This window comes from Plecotus auritus (assembly GCF_963455305.1).
Source record: "Plecotus auritus genome assembly, chromosome: 7".
Taxonomy (NCBI): Eukaryota; Metazoa; Chordata; class Mammalia; order Chiroptera; family Vespertilionidae; genus Plecotus; species Plecotus auritus.
In genome coordinates this window covers 96,058,446-96,078,265 of record NC_137774.1, presented here as the reverse complement: position 1 = coordinate 96,078,265, position 19,820 = coordinate 96,058,446, and the positions used below count along the sequence as shown (strand labels likewise).

Genomic DNA, 19,820 nt, shown 5'->3' with positions numbered 1-19,820 from the left:
TGATGAAGGTGATACATCACACAAAGTTTTCTTAAAATAAGAAACTGAATGAAGGAATCACTGTGGTTTCCATGACTTGTTCTCAAAGTTATTATCCAAAGATTATAATTCTTGCATTGAATGGACAGTTTAGTACATGGCTGGTCACTTATTCCTATTAAAGGAGAGGGTTAAATAAAAATAAAACAGAATTTGGAAACTGATGTAGGTCTTAACGCAAACATTGAGTCAGGGTCTCAGGTTCCAAATGAAGTCACCATCATAAACACCAGAGGAAGCAAAAACACAGCATCTGTGACTCTAATCATACCCGGAAGTAAGAGCTAGACTGGACTGACAGAAAACTCAAAATGTGATTCTGGGTAGATTGAAACTTAAGATAGAAAAATATATTTAAGTACATTTACAAAGCAATATAAGATATAAACAAGATTAATTAATTATCTTAAAGTTTAAAAACACACACCCTTTAGTTGTACTCATTTATAAATGTGCAAAATTAAACTACTCATAATGGTTCACTAAATAGGTACAAGAGAACAGTACTGCTTGCTATTTTTTTATTTATTGCAAATAAAACCTCATTTTCTTGAGCATAATCTGTATTTCAAAAATTTAATTAGACAGGAATTTCCTCAGTCTAATAATTTCATACTGATGAGATGTAATATAAAATTCAATATATGAGTATAGTATTGGAGCTATTTTAATTATCTAATTTAGTTTGATAATTATTTTTAATACTACCAAAGCAAAAAAATTTAACAATTCATTTTTAGACTCTGGCAGTAATAAAGATAGTTTGCAGAAATGAAATCTTAGATAAGAAACAATAAAAATCTTATTTTAGTTATTTGTCTCAATCTCTTCCCTCACCAAAATTAATTTGTTTTAATTTTATTTGTTTTTTAATCTGTGTGGGTTGCTCTAGGAACAAACCACTGCAACTTGGGTTTTAATTTTGCCTGCCTCCTACCATGTGTCCTTCATTAGAATTTTCTATGAGTAATAAAATGGTCACTAAGAAAATGAGATTGAAGGAGGTGCACGTGGCATAATCCCCAATTAGCTAAATTTGAATCTGAAAGAAGAGACATAGACAAGGGTCACAAATGCCAGAAGCTCTTCCCCCACCTTTGCACGTTTTCCCATCCTCCTGCAGGACATATCCCCTCGGACATGAGCACTGGTAGCTCCCCTCACTGTTCTTGCAGATGAAATTGCATGGTTTTGGGGACTGGGAACATTCGTCAAGATCTAAATCAAAGTGACATGAAGATTAAAGTCTTGGTAAAAGAAACAACTAGCTTCTTTCCTCCCTCCTTCTTCCTACTTCATTCATTTAGCTTTTCCTCTTCAACTTAAAATGGAAAACAGCCAGAGAGAAATGATGCACAGAACAATTTTCACTCAAGTAATGCACTGGTTTACTTTGTAGATCAATTTGTGGATCTTGGACAAATATAATATCTTGACAGTTGACCAGGTTTAAAACACCCACTCAATTCTTTAGATTAATGTACTTTGGTTTACAATTTGAGAGCCATAAACTTAAAAGCAAGAGTTTAGAAACATTTTTTGACGTGTAGATGTAGCAGAACTTCTCCAGGCTGACACTCCCTGAAGTATCTTGTGGGGTCATGGACTGTGCTGGAAATCTTCCACTTGCCTGCCAGGTCCAGTCCTCTCCCTAGTCCACGCTGCTCATGGGCCCAGGAGCCTGCTCTCTTGCCCTCTGTCTTCTGGCTGGTCCTTGTCTCCTCAACTCTCTCCCTGCAAGGTGGGCTCAGACTGACTGAGTCATGGGATCAGAGGTCATAGCTCCTCTCAAGGCAGCCCTCTGTGCATAACTTTCTCCTTCCAGGTCCCAGCAACCTCTCCCTCCCTCCTTTTGGCCCAGGAGTAGTATGGCCCTAGTATAGTGGTCGGCAAACTGCGGCTCGCTAGCCACATGTGGCTCTTTGGCCCCTTGAGTGTGGCTCTTCCACAAAATACCACGGCCTGGGCTAGTCTATTTTGAAGAAGTGGCGTTAGAAGAAGTTTAAGTTTAAAAAATTTGGCTCTCAAAAGAAATTTCCATCGTTGTACTGTTGATATTTGGCTCTGTTGACTAATGAGTTTGCCTACCACTGCCCTAGTACATAGCACTCTGCCCGTGGTTTCTGCACACACTGTCCACACTTTACAGTTCCCTTGTTAAACCCTCCTTAAACTGTCCTCATTTGATTGTGCCACCTTTTTTTCTGCTAGGACTCTGATTGATAGCAAACAACTTACATTTCCTTCATAAAACATATTGATTGATACCCACAGAATGCTGAAAGCTCATGGTTAAGAGCCTATTCTCCATTACTTTCATGCCCAACCAAGTGAGACAAATGCTTACTGAGTCAGTTTGTTTTTTCTTAACTTTTTCATGCCACGCTTTATTAATGAAATAGGCAATTTAGAGAATATCATGTTAAGTTGATGAATCATAAAGGAGAAAATATTTTTTTCTTCAATGAAAACAAAGTTGAATATTTTGGGAAGACTCAATAAAAGCAAATCACTCTTGTCTCCAATCTGTGATAGAATCACGTGGATGAGACAATAAAAAATTAAATTAGAAAAAGAGACTGTAAACATGTAGAAGGTTTCTGTACTGAAACTGCTTTGCTACTGGACATTTATATTATGCAAAAACCAGCAATGAGAAACAAGCACAAAGCATTCCCTCTTTATATACACACACATCTACAACTAAAATCCCTTTTCTCTCATCAAAAAAATGACAAATAAATGTCACTTATACATCTTAAATTAAAATATAAAATGTTGAAAGTTCATTTTTTATAATTGAACAGTTCTGTGTCCCATATGATTGGACAAGGCCTTAGACAACTATGATGATACCAAGAGCCACATTACTGAAAGGAGTGGCATCATTTTACTAACATGTACATTCCAGAGCTCCCTAATAAAGATACTCTCCTGACAGTAAGTGACTTGTAGGAAACAGTAGTTGACAAGCTCCCAGGCGCAGAGATGTCTTGCCTTACCTACACACGAAGTTCCACTGATGTCTGTGGTATAGCCCACCTTGCAGAAGCACCGGAACGAGCCCATGGTGTTGATGCACTGACCATTGGTGCACAGGTTTGGCATAACCTTACATTCATCAATATCTGTGGGCCAAAACAAAAACGAAACCAAGTAGAAGTCAATATATATTTGAGGATAAAACTGATTAGAAACCAAGAAAATTAAGAAATTGATATGAAATAACTAACAATCAACATTCATGGTAGTGCTAAGTGCCTTTTCATCATTCAGACGAATGGCAACATGGAAGGAACATAAAAATAATCTGCAGTGATGGGAAGAGATAAACAAACGAAGACTGTTTTGAAAGCCCTGTTAAATTTACTCATTTTGCAACCTAAGTATGAATTATTATGGGGGGAATCTAGAAAACTTTCTTTGTGAAGTTCCACTAATTTGGAATTTGTGATAATTTCCCATGGATTGGCCTCAAATCTGCACTAGCATTAGACTCAAAAGAAAGGGATTATTTATTAGCAAATAATCAGATATAGGTTTGGAAATCTGCATAGGGATAGAGGAAAATGGTATTTTTCAGGAAATTAGTTGGTTGTACAAAAAAAATGGAAACCACTAATCAATTATGAGAGTTGCTGTTTTGTAAATATGTTACAAACACTAAGTTTTGGTGCACACTCAAATAAATAAATAACATTTATTTAAGTAAGTATAGTTTGTGGGTTACAAGCATGGCCTTTGGGGGTCAGACAGACATGTTCCATTCCTGGGTCCATCCCTTAAAAAGGGTGTGATCTTAGGAAAATTACTTGTTATCTTAGCTTGTGCTTTAGTTTCTTCATCTGTTAAAATGGGAATAATAAATTCTACCTCTTAGATTTGATATGAAGTCTCAAAAGTATTAGCAAAAAGCATATACAAACATAATCATACATACAAATATTTTAGCTATTATTATTGTACTAGAGGCCCAATGCACAAAATTTGTGCAAGAGTAGGCCTTCCTTCCCCCAGCTACCAGCACCGGCTTCCCTCTGGGACCCGGGACCAGGGCTTCTCTCGCAGCCCCGGCTTCATCCGGAAGGTTGTCTAGTCTAATTAGCATATTTTGCTTTTATTATTATAGATTATTTTAATTATTTTTTTCCACTTTTCCTTCAAACTAATCCTAATGAATGAAGTTCACTGTTTGATAATATGCACGAATTTCCTTAACTCCTTACCTCTTCCATCAGTGGTGTATCCCGGGCCATGAGGACATATCTTTTTGTACTGGGCAGTTCCAGGAAGTGGGCAAAGCTCACACTGGTGACCCCAGCCTCGTCCCCCATCGCAGCAGCATTCTGACTTGGTGACGAGGTTGCGGCTGCTGGATGCCATCTGACACATCGTTTGCAATACCTCTGCAAAGCAGAGTCCCTGTCGGTTGTCTGAAATGACAGCGTAGTCAATAGGAATCAATGTCATGGAATTGACACTTCATTATCTTGAACTTAAAATTAAACAGGACAACCAATACTTTCATTCTTAGCTATAACTTAACAAGGTAAATATTCTTGATATGAACAGTCACACTGTTTAAGATGGTTTAACAATTATAACATTTTGTTGGAGGTTAAGTTCATAAAGTGTTCTATCACTATAGACAGTTTGTTAAATGTGGACAAAAAGTGACACCATATTTTATAAATACATTACTTTTCTTTAATCCATCAGCAACTAAGTGATAGTAAACTACCATTTCCATGGAATCCAAATAAAAGAAAAATAAAATTAAATTATTTCCCTTTAAATAAGCAAACAACTACAGAAGTTGTTTTTGAAAGGAAAATTCTAGACTATGTTATAAATTTGGTACATATTCAATTTAATCTCTCATATTTTCTACATCTAAAAGACGGTTCAAACATTTAGACTAAGTAGATGTTTTTAGAACAAGGATAGGGATCTCTCTGATGTAGAGGGGCAAGAAGTCATTAATATGGTTTTTATGAACCATCCTAGTGAAACTGTTAATAATATAAAAAGAAAAGACCACTTTTTATATCTGAAAAGGCTGATGGCTAGTAAAGGTCTAGACTGAATAAACTATATATTTTCTTCACTAATAATTTCCTAGGATTTAAAACAGATGACATCATTTTGAGAAAAATCTGATGTAGTTGAAACATGCTGTTTTTACACCAAATCAAATGATGAGTAATCTTATTTCTCTTGGTTTGCCTTAAGTTTTACTATTCCATACTTTTATACCTGCTCATAATGTACTGAAATGGCTTATAATATATGCATTATAATACAACACAATGTTTGAGATTTATATTTTCCATAAGAAAATATTTTCTAAAACATTTTTCTGTACCATAAAATAAAATTTAATCTTTATTGCATTTTTAAAATATGGCCTTTACTTTAATATCATTAATTCAGCAGAGCTTACCGCACATTAAAAATATTTTCTTTTGGAATTAAATCATCATCCCTGATGTAAGTTTTACTAAAGTCACATTTTCCATATACTTTAATTAATATTAATCTTGGGAAAACTATTTAAAATGTTATTTATATGACACATAGATGTGCAAGTAACGCACATACAGACAAATACGTCATTTTAATAAGTGTGTATCTTCAGGAAGAGGTATGTGGATTACTCAGATTGCGAGATTTGTTTAGTAGACAAGGATATATATGTAGAGCTCTTCTGTGATGACATCATAAAACAGATGTTTTATTTACCAAGTAAAATACACTCATATATCAGCTTACCAAGGCACTCAGTGCCTGAGGAACTTGACTGAAATCCTTCATTACACTCGCACCTGTAGCTCCCAATAGTGTTAACGCAACGTCCATTTTCACAGATTCCTGGCTTGGTCCTGCATTCATTTTCATCTTTAGAAAAACAAATAATGTGAATAATGAATAGATTATAAAATTATAATTTAAAATGACCTTCTAATGGATTATATCTTGTTTAAAATGTTTTCACCAAAATACTAATATGATGAGATAAAAACCAGTCATGTGTGAATACTGATTTATTTTCAACTTTAACTCATCTTCCAGGTGGGTTCTTTTTAACAAAGTGTGCTCTTCCTCTTTGTACCCCCTTGCAGGGAAGGGGTGGTGTTTGATTAAGAACTGGAAAATTGACGTCCAAAGGGATAGACACCAGACAAGGAGGAGAAGAATCTTGGGGAAGAAGATGCCAGTTTTGTGATATCAGAGAAGAACTGGGGCATAGGAGTGGTAGGTGCTAGGGAAGGCTGGTGAGTAGAGTAAAAGAGCAAATTGTTTTATTAAAATTCTCTATACCCATACTTATTGTGATTATTTAATATTTTGTAAATTTTGTTTGAGGTTTTTTCCCCCCAAAGCTATGTTGTTAGGAGTGTAAAAAAATGCAAGACAATGAAATCTTTTTGATAAATTGTTCTTTTCATCTTTATATATTTTTAAAATTTTCACCAATTTATTGGTTTTTATTTTGCATGTGCTTTCTTTTTTCAGCAATTGCCTTGAATATCTTGTTCCAAATCCTTTATTTTCAACCTCTCTCACATTTTGATTTGGTACATTTCTTGTAAAAAGCACCAACCTGGATTAAAAAAAAAATTTCTTAGAAGTACATTTATTAACCAGCCATGTCAACTATTTATATCTATTATGATTACTGATATAATTGGATTCTTACCTGCCATTTTATATTGTTTTATATCTACCATGCTATTACCCCCTTCTCTCAATATTTCTTAAATTAGTCTAGTTTTCTATGCCATCCTTTCTCATCCCAAACTGATATTTGGAAGTTATAATCTTCTTTCTATTCTTCTAGTGGTAACCATGGGACAACTTCAATACACACTCTTAATAAATACTTTGCTAATAAGTATCTGTTTCAAAAGCTTCTGGCAATAACAAGTACCTTGCCATGGGTTTACTTCTTTCTGTTCTCTCCCTGGGGTACTTGCCAGGTCTTTGTGATCTAGAAATTTTGTGTTATTTTTTATATTTTTTATCCACCATGAGCATCTATGTTAACCAAATTATGAGGTTTACTGGTTTCTTGGCTCACCATTGTTTCATATGTACTACTACTTCCTCCTGAATTAATTAAGAAAATATATTAGAGTATATACTTTGGTTATCATTTTAGAGAAGGTACATGTGTGGTAAATATTCTAAAACACACTTCTGACAATTTTGCTTGTTTTCTCACTTGGACTGAGTATAGAATTTCAGTTCCAAAGTATTTTTCCTTGGAATGTTTTAAAGTATTGTTCCATTGTTTCTTTTTACCCAATTTTCCTGTTCATGTGTAGGAAATCTGGTTTTTCTCTCCTTCTAGAGAAAAAAGGATTTATACAGTAAGGGTTTACATTCTGCTCTTAAGTGTTCTGAAATTCATCATGATATATGTTGGTGTAGATATTGTTCCCCTTTTAGTAAAAATAACTTATTGCGGAAAATTTAAAATATATGCAAAAGGATTGAGCTAAGGTATGGATTTAAGTAATTGCATAGTGTCTGTTATTTCTAGAACTTGAGAGTTCAAGGTCTTTTTAATTTAATCTTATCCCTTATTCATCTTTATTTTTATTTTACTTGTTTGAATTGAGCTATTTTTTTAAAGAAGGGCTCTTAGTTGGATATACTTCTTGAGTGCCTCAACATTTGATAATGTATAATATAGCTTTTATATTTGAAAGATACTAGATATGCCTCAAAATCCTAGCTTACTTTTTTAAAAAACCTATTTTTATTGATTTCAGAGAGGAAGGGAGAAGGAGACAGAGAGAGAAACATCCAGGATGAGAGAGAATCATGGATCGGCTGCCTCCTGCATGCCCCCTGCTGGAGATAGAGCCTACAACCGGGCATATGCCCTGACCGGGAATCGAACCCATGACCTCCTGGTTCATAGGTAGACGCTCAACTGCTGAGCCATGTTGGCCGGGCCTAGCTTACTTTTGTTATGCTACCATTGGCATTAAGAATTACTGAGAGAACTTGGAAAAAGAGTACACTGATTTTTTTCCTACCTTGCAGGTAATTTCTTTTTCTGCCTGGTTGCCTACAGCCAACAGAATTCATTCCCCATCTTTACTTTCTTTCTTTTTTCTTTTGCCGTTGAAATTTGTAAATCTACTAGGGGGTATGTTGGTGTGATATTGTGCTACCTATGAAATTTTCATTTCCAGCATTCCACTTTCTATGCTTTGGCAATTTCAGGATTGCCAATGACTGATCACTTCACTGTCCATTACGCCTATGTATGCTCATTTCCTTCTACCTACTTGTGCCTGATGCAGTGCAGCATACAGATTAGGTCTTGCTTTAGTGCAAGACTGACATCTTAGACGGGTAGTGATACTCCCTTGACAATCCTACTATCCTTCCTAGTATGCCCACACTCCTGCTTTCTAAAATGACTATCGCATATTAAGAACTCATTCATCTCCCTACAGTGAACCACCTGTCTGCGCCCTCATTTTCAATCTCCTGTTCTTTTTCAACAGCTGAAGTATCTCTGGTTTTTCTCAAAGGTCAAGTGTTTGAACTTGTACTCTGGATTACCTTCCAGACTTCACAATTCTCCTTTTTTCAATGAATCATTCCCTCAGCGTGATTAAAAAAATAAGCTCTCTCAACATATTCTCTCTCCAGCTACTACCACATTTTTGTTTCCTTAGGGCAAAAAAAAAAAAAAGCTTTTCTGTTCAGTTCTCTGACTCCCATTTTATTTTACTCCAGCTTTACTGAGGTATAATTGACAAATGAAATTGTGAGATAAAGTGCACACCATGATGCACATATTTTCTGAAAGGATTCCTTCCATCGAGTTCATTGACACATCCATCAATCACAGATTTACTTTTTTGCGTGTGAGAATATTTAAGTTCTACTCTCTTAGCAAATTTCAATTATATAATACAGTGTTACCAACTATAATCACCATGTTATACATTAGATCCTCAGACCTTATTCATCTTATAACTGCAAATTTGTACCCTATTGCTAACCTGTTGTGATTTACCCAACCCCTGGCCCTAGGGAACCACTTTTACATTCTGTTTCTGTGAGTTCAACTTAAAAAAAAATTCTACATGTAAGTGATAGCATATTTGTACATATATTTTTTTTTTAGTCCATTCACCCACAGACACTTAGGATGTTTCCATACCTTGACTATTATAAATAATTATACAATGAACATGAAAGTACAGATATCTTTTTGAGAGAATGGTTTTGTTCCATTGGATATATACCAAGAAGTGGAACTGCTGGATCATATGCTAGTTCTATTTTCAATTTCTTGAGGAACACACATAGTGGTTGTACCAATTTACATTTCCACCAACAGTGCCCAAGGGTTCCCTTTTCTCCTCATCCTTGTCAACACTAATCTTTTTTATAACAACCGTCCTAATAGGTGTGAGGTAATATCTCATTATGGGGTATGTTTTTTCCCCATTTACCTCATGATTAGCGATGTTGAGCACCTTTTCATATACCTGTTCACCATTGCATGTTTTCTTTGGAAAAATGTCTGTTAAGGTTCTTGGCCCATTTAAGAAATCCAATTATCATTATTATCAATTATTATTATTATTACTTGCTATTGAGTTGTATGAGTTCCTTGTATATTTTGGATATTAACCCCTTACCAGTTCCGTGGTTTGAAAATATTCTCTTCCATTTCATAGGTGGCCTTTTCATTTTGTTGATGGTTTCCTTTTCTGAGCAGAAGTTTTTAGTTTGATACAGTCCCACTTTTTTATTTTTGCTTTTGGTGTTGAAAGAAAATCATTGCCAAGACCAATGCCAAGGTGCTTTACCCTATGCTTTATTCTAGGAGTTTTATGGTTTTAGGTCTTACCTTCTAGTATATAATTCATTTTGAGTTGATTTTTGTATATGGTGTAAGAGAGTGGTCCAGTTTCATTCTTTTGCATGTGGCTGTCCAGTTTTCCCAGCACTACTTATTGAAGAGACTATGTTTACTTATAGTATATTCTTGGCTCCTTTGTCAACAATTAATTGGCCATATGTATGAGTTTATTTCTCAGTTTGCTATTCTCTCCAAAACTGATCTGTGTGTCTGTTTTTATGCCAATACCATAATATTTTGATTACTACATTATAATATAGTTTGAAATAAGGAAGTATCATGCCTCCAGCTTTGTTCTTCTTTCTCAAGATTGTGTTGGCTATTTGGGGTCTTTTGTGGTTCCATACAAATTTCTTGAAAGAATGACCTATGGTTGCTATTTCCACTTCCTAATCTTGGGTCCTTTTTGTAACCTTATGGTCTACCCCGACCTGCAAACTACTCCTGAAGAGGTCACCAAGTATAATTATTGCTTCTCTGTTCGTGTCTTATTCTATATCTCAGGAGCATCAGACACAAGTGACTACTCCCTATGTGTTGGAATAATCCATTCTTGTAACTCTCAAAGCTTCACACTGACCTGGAGAACTTTCTATCTTGTGGGCAACTTATTTTTAGTTTTCTTAATATTTTTTAACATATATTTTTATTGATTTCAGAGAGGAAGGCAGAGGGAGAGATAGATAGAAACATCAATGATGAGAATCATCGATTGGCTGCCTCCTGTACGCCCCCTACTGGAGATTGAGCCCACACCCTGGGCATATGCCCTTGACTGGAATCGAACCCCGGATCCTTCAGTGCGCAGGTTGATGCTCTAATCCACTGAACAAAACTGGCCAGGGTGTCTTCTAACCATTTTTAATCACTCTAAATACTGTGGTGCCCAGAGGTCAGTCACTACTTCTTCCACTCTCTATATTCTCTCTCGTTATCCGCATCCAATCTTATGATTTTTAAAAACTACCTATTTGCCAGCAATCTCTAGCTATGGCCTACTTGGTGTTATCACTGGAAAGCTAAACCATATCTTACACTTAACATAGTCAAAACAAAACTTTATACTTGTAATCACCCTGTTTCTTCCAGTCTTTCCCTTGTCAGTTAATAGTAGCTTCATCCAACCAATTATTCCAGTAAATGCCCTAGAACTCATCTTTTATACCTCTTCCTTCATACACCATATCCAATCCATCCATCAGCTACTTCTGTTCATTATCTCCAAAGTATATTCTGAATCTGCCAATTTCACCACATTTCTATATGTCTATGCTTTTATCTGAGCCTCCTTCACCTCTCATCTGGATGATTAAAATAGCCACCTAAATGAATCCTGCTTCTGCTCTCACACCCTTACAATGCATCATCTACAAAGCAATCAGAGGTCTTTTAAAATGTAAATTAGAGAATAATAACAACTAGCCCTTAATCAAAATGTAACTATATGTCAAGCACTGTTCTAAGGATTTTTACATGAATTCCCTAATTTAACACTCCCAATAATCTTTGGAGGTAAGCGACCTCATCATTCCTATTTGTTTTTAGATGGGAAATTTGAGGCACACGGGAAGGCCAACTTGCCCTAGGTCATAGAGCTAGTAGGTATGAAACTAGAGTTCTCATACTCACCATCCATCTTTAAGGCACACACCCTGAGTCACCTTGCCACATGCCCTTAGCATAAAACCAACTCTTCACCATGTTCTGCAATGCCTGTGCCTACCTTTGGACTTCAGCTACACTGGCTTTCATTCCTGCCTTAGGGGTCTTTGCTCTTGCTATTTCCTTATTTTTCTAGTTCCCAGTTCAAATGTCTATCATCAGAGAAGGCTTCCTTAGAAGTGTATTCTAAAGTAGTTCCCACTCAGTCACTAAATCTTATTTTCTTGAAAAGATTTACCACTCTATGAAATTATCATGTTACTTCTTTATTTGTTTGATGAATGCTCTTCCTGACTAGAACATAAACCACTTGAGAGTGGGGTTGGGGTAGAGAAGGGAAAACTTGTCCTTCCAGTTTATTATGATATCCCAAGAATCACAAACAACAGATGTTTGGTAGATAATTGAATAAATGAGTGACTTCGAAACAGTGTTCCATGGAGCAGTGGGCTCTTCTGATGTGCTGATTGACATATTTTCTACAAGAATTTCTTCTACAAATACTCAAATATATTTAAATATTTTTCCTGTTTTATTGTTCAGTTTTCTTTCCCCCCAGGGACTTCATTTATACGTATACTGACTTTGTTTTCTACCCCTGTCATCTTCTTATTAATTACTTCCATATTCACATTACTGGCTGTGTTGTCATCCCTTTCTATTTTTTATTACTTCTAATGTGATGTTAATTTCTGTGGTAGCTTTATTTTTTTCCTAAACTCTGATAGACCATTATCTCTTGATATTGCTTTGTCTTTTTTCAGTCTCTTCTCTCTATTTGAATTTTATTGATATCTATTAGAGTTACTAAAACATTTTTTAAAATCTTTTGTTTTCTGAGGCATCTTAGTCTAATTTATTTTGTCTACCCACCTCCCACCCCAGTGTGTACACACACACACACACACACACACACACATTAGTTGTAGTTTTGTGTAATTATTTGTCTTTGAACAATTTTCTCCAGTTCAGCTATTTTCTGAAAAATGGTGTAGGAGAAGATCACCAGTACGGAACTGGGCACAACCCACAGTTTCAATTCAAGGCTGTTGTATAAATACACTCTCACCAAATCTGTGATGCTCTCTGTCCTTGGGATATGTACACGCAAGCTTTCAGGTAACTTAGGAGGTCAGTGTGGCTCTGAGTAAAGTCTTAGAATGTCACCACGATTTCTCTTTCACTTCTGCGTCTTTTGACATTGCAGTACAGAACTGAATTGCTACAGAAGTATCCCATACCTCTCTCATTTGCCTATGTCTTTACCTTCTAATTGAAGATTGTTGGATGAACACTTTAAATAGGGGCAGTTACTTTTAGAGATATATGTATTCTGCCAAAGCCTAAAGAAAAATATGCTGCTGAACATCTGTGTTTTTGTTTGAATTTTTCTATTATTTCAAAGATATTTTTCAGTTGTGACCACTTCTTCGCTTAATCTAAAACAGTTCTCTCCCTCCCTTGTCACAGTTCTAAAATCTTCACAGGGTGGGAGTGAAGTAACACATTTTTATTCCATCATCTTTAAAATGAAGCCTTCTCCCCAATTACATTTATATAATGTTAATGAATTGCCCATTTATTGAGATATAATTCAGGTGCTATATAATTTGTGTGTTTGAAGTGTGCAATTCAATGATTTTTAATAAATCAAGTGTGCAATCATTGCAAACTAGTTTTAGAACATTTCTGTCTTCCAAAGGGATCCCTAGTGTCTAGTTGCATCCACTCTCTATTCCAATGCTAGCACCAGGCAATCGCTAACAGATTTATCTGAAAGTAATCTTACTTTGTTTTTTACCAAAATAAAAAATTATTAGTAATCTTCAAATGTTCCTCCAAAATACCCACATTTCTCTAAGTACTGGAGGAGGGAGCAGTAGGTTCTCAATTAAAGGAGGGGAGCCACCCATTCTCAAGGAGAAGGAAGACTGTGTAGTAAGTAGGCTTCAGTGCCCCGGGGGACAGCACCTTTGGGAAGAAGTGTTGAGATAACATGCAGGGGCAATGGCCAGCTTACATGGCATGAGACTTTGGCTTGCATTGTAAAATCATAGCATTTTAAACCCTTGAGGTCATCTTAGAGAAACAGCCCTACCTCCTTGCATTATAGGTAAATTAATTGAAGTTCAAATATGTTGAAAATATGGCCAAGGTCAGAGATATCCGGCCTGCAATAGGGTTCTGGAGATTATCTGCTTCTACTCTCCTTATTCATGGAATGATTAGAAAAAAGATAAGAGAGACCATTAACTCATACTTTTATTTTGCTATATGAGCATAATTACTGCAAGGAGTTTTTTACACTTCTAAATTTAGTGTTTTAGACTTACAGGACACAGAATTATGAAAAACAAGAGGGCATATATTCTAGGATGGACATAATTGCCACTGCATTATCCAGAACTTATTGCATTGGCTGGACCCTGAGATGGAGGAAGTCTAGCACAGCTTGAAACAGCTGGGAAAATAATTGCCTTGCAGTTAGGATGATTTGGTAATAGTGCTATAAATCTATCTTGGAGTAGAATATTAAATAAGCAACATCATTCCTCATAGCCTTACCTATGCAGCCTTCTCCGTCAGGCCTCCGGGTCATTCCAGGCGGGCAGATGCACATGAAGGTGCCGATCAGATTCTTACACATCATGCCTCTGGATTCACAGTCATGTAGCCCTTCAGCACATTCATCCAGATCTATAAAATAATTTTAATAGAAAAAATAAAAAAATAGGAAGTTATCAGAAACAGACCATTGTTTAGTACTTTTTAAAAATATTTTTTTATTTATTTCAGAGGAAGGGAGAGTTAGAAACATTAATGATGAAAGAGAATTACTGATTGGCTGCCTCCTGCATGCTCCCCAATGGGGATCAAGCCTACAAACCAGGCATGTGCCCTGACCAGGAATCAAACCATGAGCCATACCACTCAGGTTGTTTAGTACTTTTATGTCATACATTTGGTTTTTGGAGTCTGAGAATGTAATCATGTAGGAGCTCCATCTTTTTAAACTGTTGGCTATATTTTAGATTTATAAGTTTCAACATTGGTCCTACTGGTAAGAAGTCCCGGAAAGGGCAACCTTTGCTTTATGAAGAGCCCAAGAGTGTGACAATTGGTGAGCTCCTCAACCCATATTATTTTTGACTTGATTGAACAGATCATCAAGGGTCTTGTTTCTAGGTATGAAAACCTACCAGTAAAATGCTGTCATAAACATTTCTGTAAAGCTCTGATAGAAGATTCCCAGCATGGCAAATAAAGGTCTAACCACTTCCTCGCCTGTGGCCTTACCTTTGCACATCTTCTGGTCTTCCCTGAGGGCGTAGCCAATCGGACATGTGCATTCATAGGACCCGAAGGTGTTCATGCAGCGGAAAGCACACAGCAGAGGGTTCTGGGCACACTCATTGATATCTGATCAAAGAAATAGGCAGCCAGGGGCTCAGCCTAGGGCTCTAATTATTTGTTTAAATAAACACTGATGAATTTACTTGGCAGTTATACAGAAAGCAATAGGATAATCTAACTTCCACTTCTGGTATGGAGAAAGTATCACTTGCCTTCACTTGCATAACAAGCTTATCCTCCCAGAAATAGCAATTACAAACTCTAAATGCACATGCATGGACGCGCACATGTGCGTGCGCACACACCCCCCCCCCTCCCAAACACACACAAAAACTATTTAAAGTAGTTTTTGGTGATTGGTGATAGTTGAAACTCAGCAAACAACCAGCAAGGAATAAGTTCCCAATTTTTTGTTTTAAAAATTACAGCACCTGGCAGCTAAATCTTCAGTAGAAACTTTCTTGGCTTCTATAGGAGTCTTGGGGCAACAAAGATGGCTGAAGAGTGAGGGGGAACTCCAAAAAGGAGAGGGCCAGTGACAGAAAAACATTATATATATATATATATATATATATATATATATATATATATCCAGACCAAGCAGCTGACTTAACCAGGCGTGTGTGTGTGTGTGTGTGTGTGTGTGTGTGTGTGTGTGTGTGTTGGGGGGCGGGAGGCGGGGGTGGGCGGAATCAAAGAGGCTAGCCACTAAGGTTTAAAGAGCAGAACTGAAATCTGAACCACTGTCTTCCACAGGCCTGTCAGTCTGCTTTCATTTTCATCCAAGTTAACTGCCTGCTAAGAAAAAAGCATCCACATTTGTAGAAGCAATATAACTGATTCCAGAAGATATCATTCACAATACCCAGGGTACAATCCAAAATTAATCAACACAAGGAAGAGCCAGGCAAATGGCTCAAGGGAAAAGACAATCAATGTATGCCAACTCTGAGATGACCCAGATGCTGGATTTACCAGACAAGGGCATTAAAGCAGCTATTGTAACTATGCCCATTGAAGTAAAGTAAATACATTGGTGATGGAATGATCATCACTTGAATATCAGAATATTATAAATGAAAACTGAGACATTAAAGAAGAAATGATAAGAAGTATCACTTGCCTTCACAATTCATCATGGGTCCTGGCTCAAAGCCTTCATTGCAATTGCATTCAAAACTCCCAATAACATTGGTACATGTACCATTTCCACAAGGATTACCGATTGAACATTCGTCAGTATCTGAAAAAGGATAAGAAAATGCCTTAAAATTTGGTGGAATTTTAGTAATCAGAGCATACCCATGAATATCTACATGACCCTCACACATTTCCAAGTTCTGTGGAGGGCATACTTGACTCTTGTCTCCCACCCTAAGCTCCTCCCTTGGCCTTGGCTGGCCAGCCTTTGTGAAGTGCAGAGGCCCGAGGACCCTGAAGGACCAAGTGTGCTCTGACCCCCCCAGACAGCCATGCCTGCCCTGAAGCTCAAACTCAGAGAGGGATGTGGTCTTCTGCTGCAAGAGCAGGCATGGAAAGTCATAAAGTAAAATGGATCTCTTTCCCAGTTAGTGGTTTTGGCAACTATAAATCTCTAGACACTTCAGATTTTGTATATTTTGGTTGAAGGCAGAGTTTGGGCAACTCTCTCCACTTTCACATAAACCAGGCCTACTGGAAAATGTAGGATGGGAATAGAAAGAGCAGTTACTAGCCATTTATCCTGGCTTTGCAAATCCCACCACCACCGAGGGTACCAGAGAGACCTTTTGCTGAATATGAGACATAAAATAGAACTTTAAGTAATGTGGATTCAACACTCACCCACACAGCGTACTCCAGTGTAATCCAGGTTGTAACCCATTGGGCATTCACAGCGAAAAGACCCATCTGTGTTGATGCACTGACCATTTGAACAAATGCCTGGGCTCTCAAGACATTCATTGACATCTAAAATACAGAATTGCCCATGAACTTCCTCATATGAACAGATATGCTGAAACTGTGTATACCTATTCAAAAGACTTAAAATTTCTAAAACATATAAACACTTCTATCAGAGAAATATACATTTCATATACCACACATAGTCTTATAAGTGTAATGCATGTGATATACAATAAATATTGTGTGTGTATATTAAATACAATATACTAGGTATTACACAGGAAAATCAGCAGGATTTATAAAATAAAGAACAATAATATATTCGTATAAAAGAAGACTATAGGAGTGAAATATATCCAACCACACCTTCTCGAGTATCATGAAGACTAGGAACAGTTCCATGGCCATAAGGACACAAATCTTGGAATGCAACTACAGAGGAAAAAATAAAAATTCTCCATCATTGAAGAGTCTCAACTATCAGAGAAGTTTAAAGCTGATAAACAATCTACGTGCAATTAGACTTTTTTTTTTAATAAAACTTTTTATCAGGAGCCTCTTATTTTATTTTTATTATTTATTTCAAAAGCAGCACTGAACTTATTTAGAGAAGATCCCCTGAGCTTTCCCAGCTACTTCTGGGGGGCCACCTACTGAGGGCTTCTGGTTCTCTCTGCTCACTGAGCAGCTCAAGAGCCCTCTCTGCCCCTTACACATAGACACCACTTCTGACCTGGAAGCCAAGCCAGTCCTGAGCTTGCTGGGAACTAGCCTACAATTCAGTTGTGCTAACAAGACCTGGAGGCTCTTGGTCTCTTCCAGCAAATGGCCATTGTGTTGACTCAGCTTCCTTTTAAGATCCTGAGAGCCCTAGCCTGTGATACAATGGGACTCCCGCAGCAATTTGGAATTTTCATTTTCTTCTCGCACCTTTCTAATTTCCTTGAAAGCAATTAATACTAATCTTGGGGCGGGGGGGGAATGAAATAACTGGGTAATTTCCTGTGCTTACACTTGTTGAATACAGATGTTGAAAGAAGTCCCTCAGATTAAGGTTGCTCACTGAACCATTCAAGTTTACGTGTGAGGGGATAATTTCACCTTCAAAATATTCATAAATTATGTAGTCAAACCTACTTTTAACAAAAATTCCCAAACCAGCGCAAAGGGGTGTTTTAGGTTGTTGATCTCACCTTCATCATCTTTGGGACACAGCTCACAGGGGTCCCCCCAGCCCTCTCCTGGCATCTTACTACAGCAGCATTTTGCCTTTGTGGTGTTGAAAGCTTTGGGTACAGAACACTTTCCATTTTCAAAGTTTGTGAAGCAGAAGCTCTGGCGAGTATCTATTCAAGAAAGCAAAATCACAGACCTCCTTATTGGTCATTTAAAAAGATGGAATAATTTGTACAGAACTCTATTTCTGACAAAACATTTATTATGAGTTGAACATATGCAGATCAGGTTAGCAACTAAAAGACAGGTCTGGAAATCCTCAATGGCTGATTTCATTTGCCAATTTCAGTTGACTTGTTTATAAAATGTTATTTAATTATTTAATGTGATTAAAATATTTTTATAATGTGCCTTGAAAATTTGAGAAATTATGCTCAACATTAAAATGATTTCCAGATCGCTTTTCCACCATCACATTGTTGCCTAAAAAAAATGTAGTTAGTTAAATCACATAAAAGACAATTCATATATGAATGTACATACAAATCTATGTCAACAATATAACAGAAGAGTAAAACAAGAATTTTTCTTTTAGCATGAAAACTTTAAAATATGAAGAAACGGAGCCAATAAATCAAAGTACCTTAAAATTTGTCCAGTGTAAATTCTTTTGAGACCTACATTTTTAACTCACAGATGATATATTTGCCATAGACATGTACTTTATAGTGACAGAGATCAGTGTGATGGATTACTGTCTAACTTTGACTTTTCTAAGAGTGAATTATGACAGAGAAGTGATTTCAAAGCTTACCGAAGCATCTCCGTCCATTATCAGATAGCACAAAGCCAGGGGGACAGATACACTGGAAGCCCCCAGGAGTATTGGTGCAGGAACCAAAAAGACAGATGTTGGGATCTTCGTCACATTCATTTATATCTGCAGAACAGCAGAATTTATTAATTTAATCAAATCAGCACACTGCTCAATATTTCAAAATAAGTAATTTGTTCATACAATAGTCCACTAGCCACGGGATATTTAATATAAAACAAGATATTATATTATATGAATTTTATACTTATTATTTAAAAGTAACTATTATTTCTTAGAAGTCAAAGAATATATCTAATTTCAATCAACCATATGCCCTGATCTCTCAAGTTATCTCTGGCTCCCTGCCTTTGGTCCCTAGGGATGTATGTACATCCACCTGTCTACCTGATATGACCAGTTCAATCAATGTCTTATGAGCAGTGCCAGCTCAACTGGTCCCCTTCTCTGATGTTCCTCTGAGCAACCTAAGTTGGGATCCTATAGTCACTTTTATTCTTCACTCTGATCTTTTAACTTCCATAAACAAACAGCATGTGGCCTATCAATTCTACCTCCTTTGTACATTCAAACTCGATATCATTTGCCACTGGGATTATAGTAAACCTCCTGACTGCAGTATCTCTCTCTTTTACTCTTTTCTCTTCACATTGTCACCAGGACTGTCTTTTTATTTGAAAATCTGTGCCTATGAAACTAGGTCTCAGACTTGTTTTGAGAATTTTATTGTTCCCACCTCACCCCAAAATGGTTCCTTAAAATAAATAAGGATTCCTTACCAGTGATGTTTAGCTTTTTTTCATTGGAGGTGCTTATGTAATGGGCTATTTTAACTGAATGAAGAAACACTACACAATTCCAGGCACGAGAGAATGCAAGCTCCATGAGGACCTGACATGTCTGTCTGTCTGAAATACTAATGCCCCCTCAGCTTAGTCTAGCATACTGTCTGGCACATGCTATGTTCTG

The 19,820-nt window shown here is 36.7% G+C and overlaps 1 protein-coding gene across 1 annotated transcript in view; it reads right to left on the bottom strand.

Moving 5' to 3' along the window:
* The window catches only part of FBN2 (fibrillin 2), a gene marked incomplete at both ends in the record, with an annotated part of 272,359 nt that overhangs the window by 12,870 nt on the left and 239,669 nt on the right, over positions 1 to 19,820 (bottom strand). Inside the window, 11 exons of the mRNA XM_080678695.1 lie at positions 1,135 to 1,257; positions 3,042 to 3,167; positions 4,266 to 4,472; positions 5,812 to 5,937; positions 14,165 to 14,296; positions 14,897 to 15,019; positions 16,077 to 16,196; positions 16,778 to 16,903; positions 17,207 to 17,272; positions 18,034 to 18,186; positions 18,831 to 18,956. Coding sequence (XP_080534821.1) covers positions 1,135 to 1,257; positions 3,042 to 3,167; positions 4,266 to 4,472; positions 5,812 to 5,937; positions 14,165 to 14,296; positions 14,897 to 15,019; positions 16,077 to 16,196; positions 16,778 to 16,903; positions 17,207 to 17,272; positions 18,034 to 18,186; positions 18,831 to 18,956 — 1,428 coding nt within the window. The remainder of the gene's footprint in view (positions 1 to 1,134; positions 1,258 to 3,041; positions 3,168 to 4,265; positions 4,473 to 5,811; positions 5,938 to 14,164; positions 14,297 to 14,896; positions 15,020 to 16,076; positions 16,197 to 16,777; positions 16,904 to 17,206; positions 17,273 to 18,033; positions 18,187 to 18,830; positions 18,957 to 19,820) is intronic.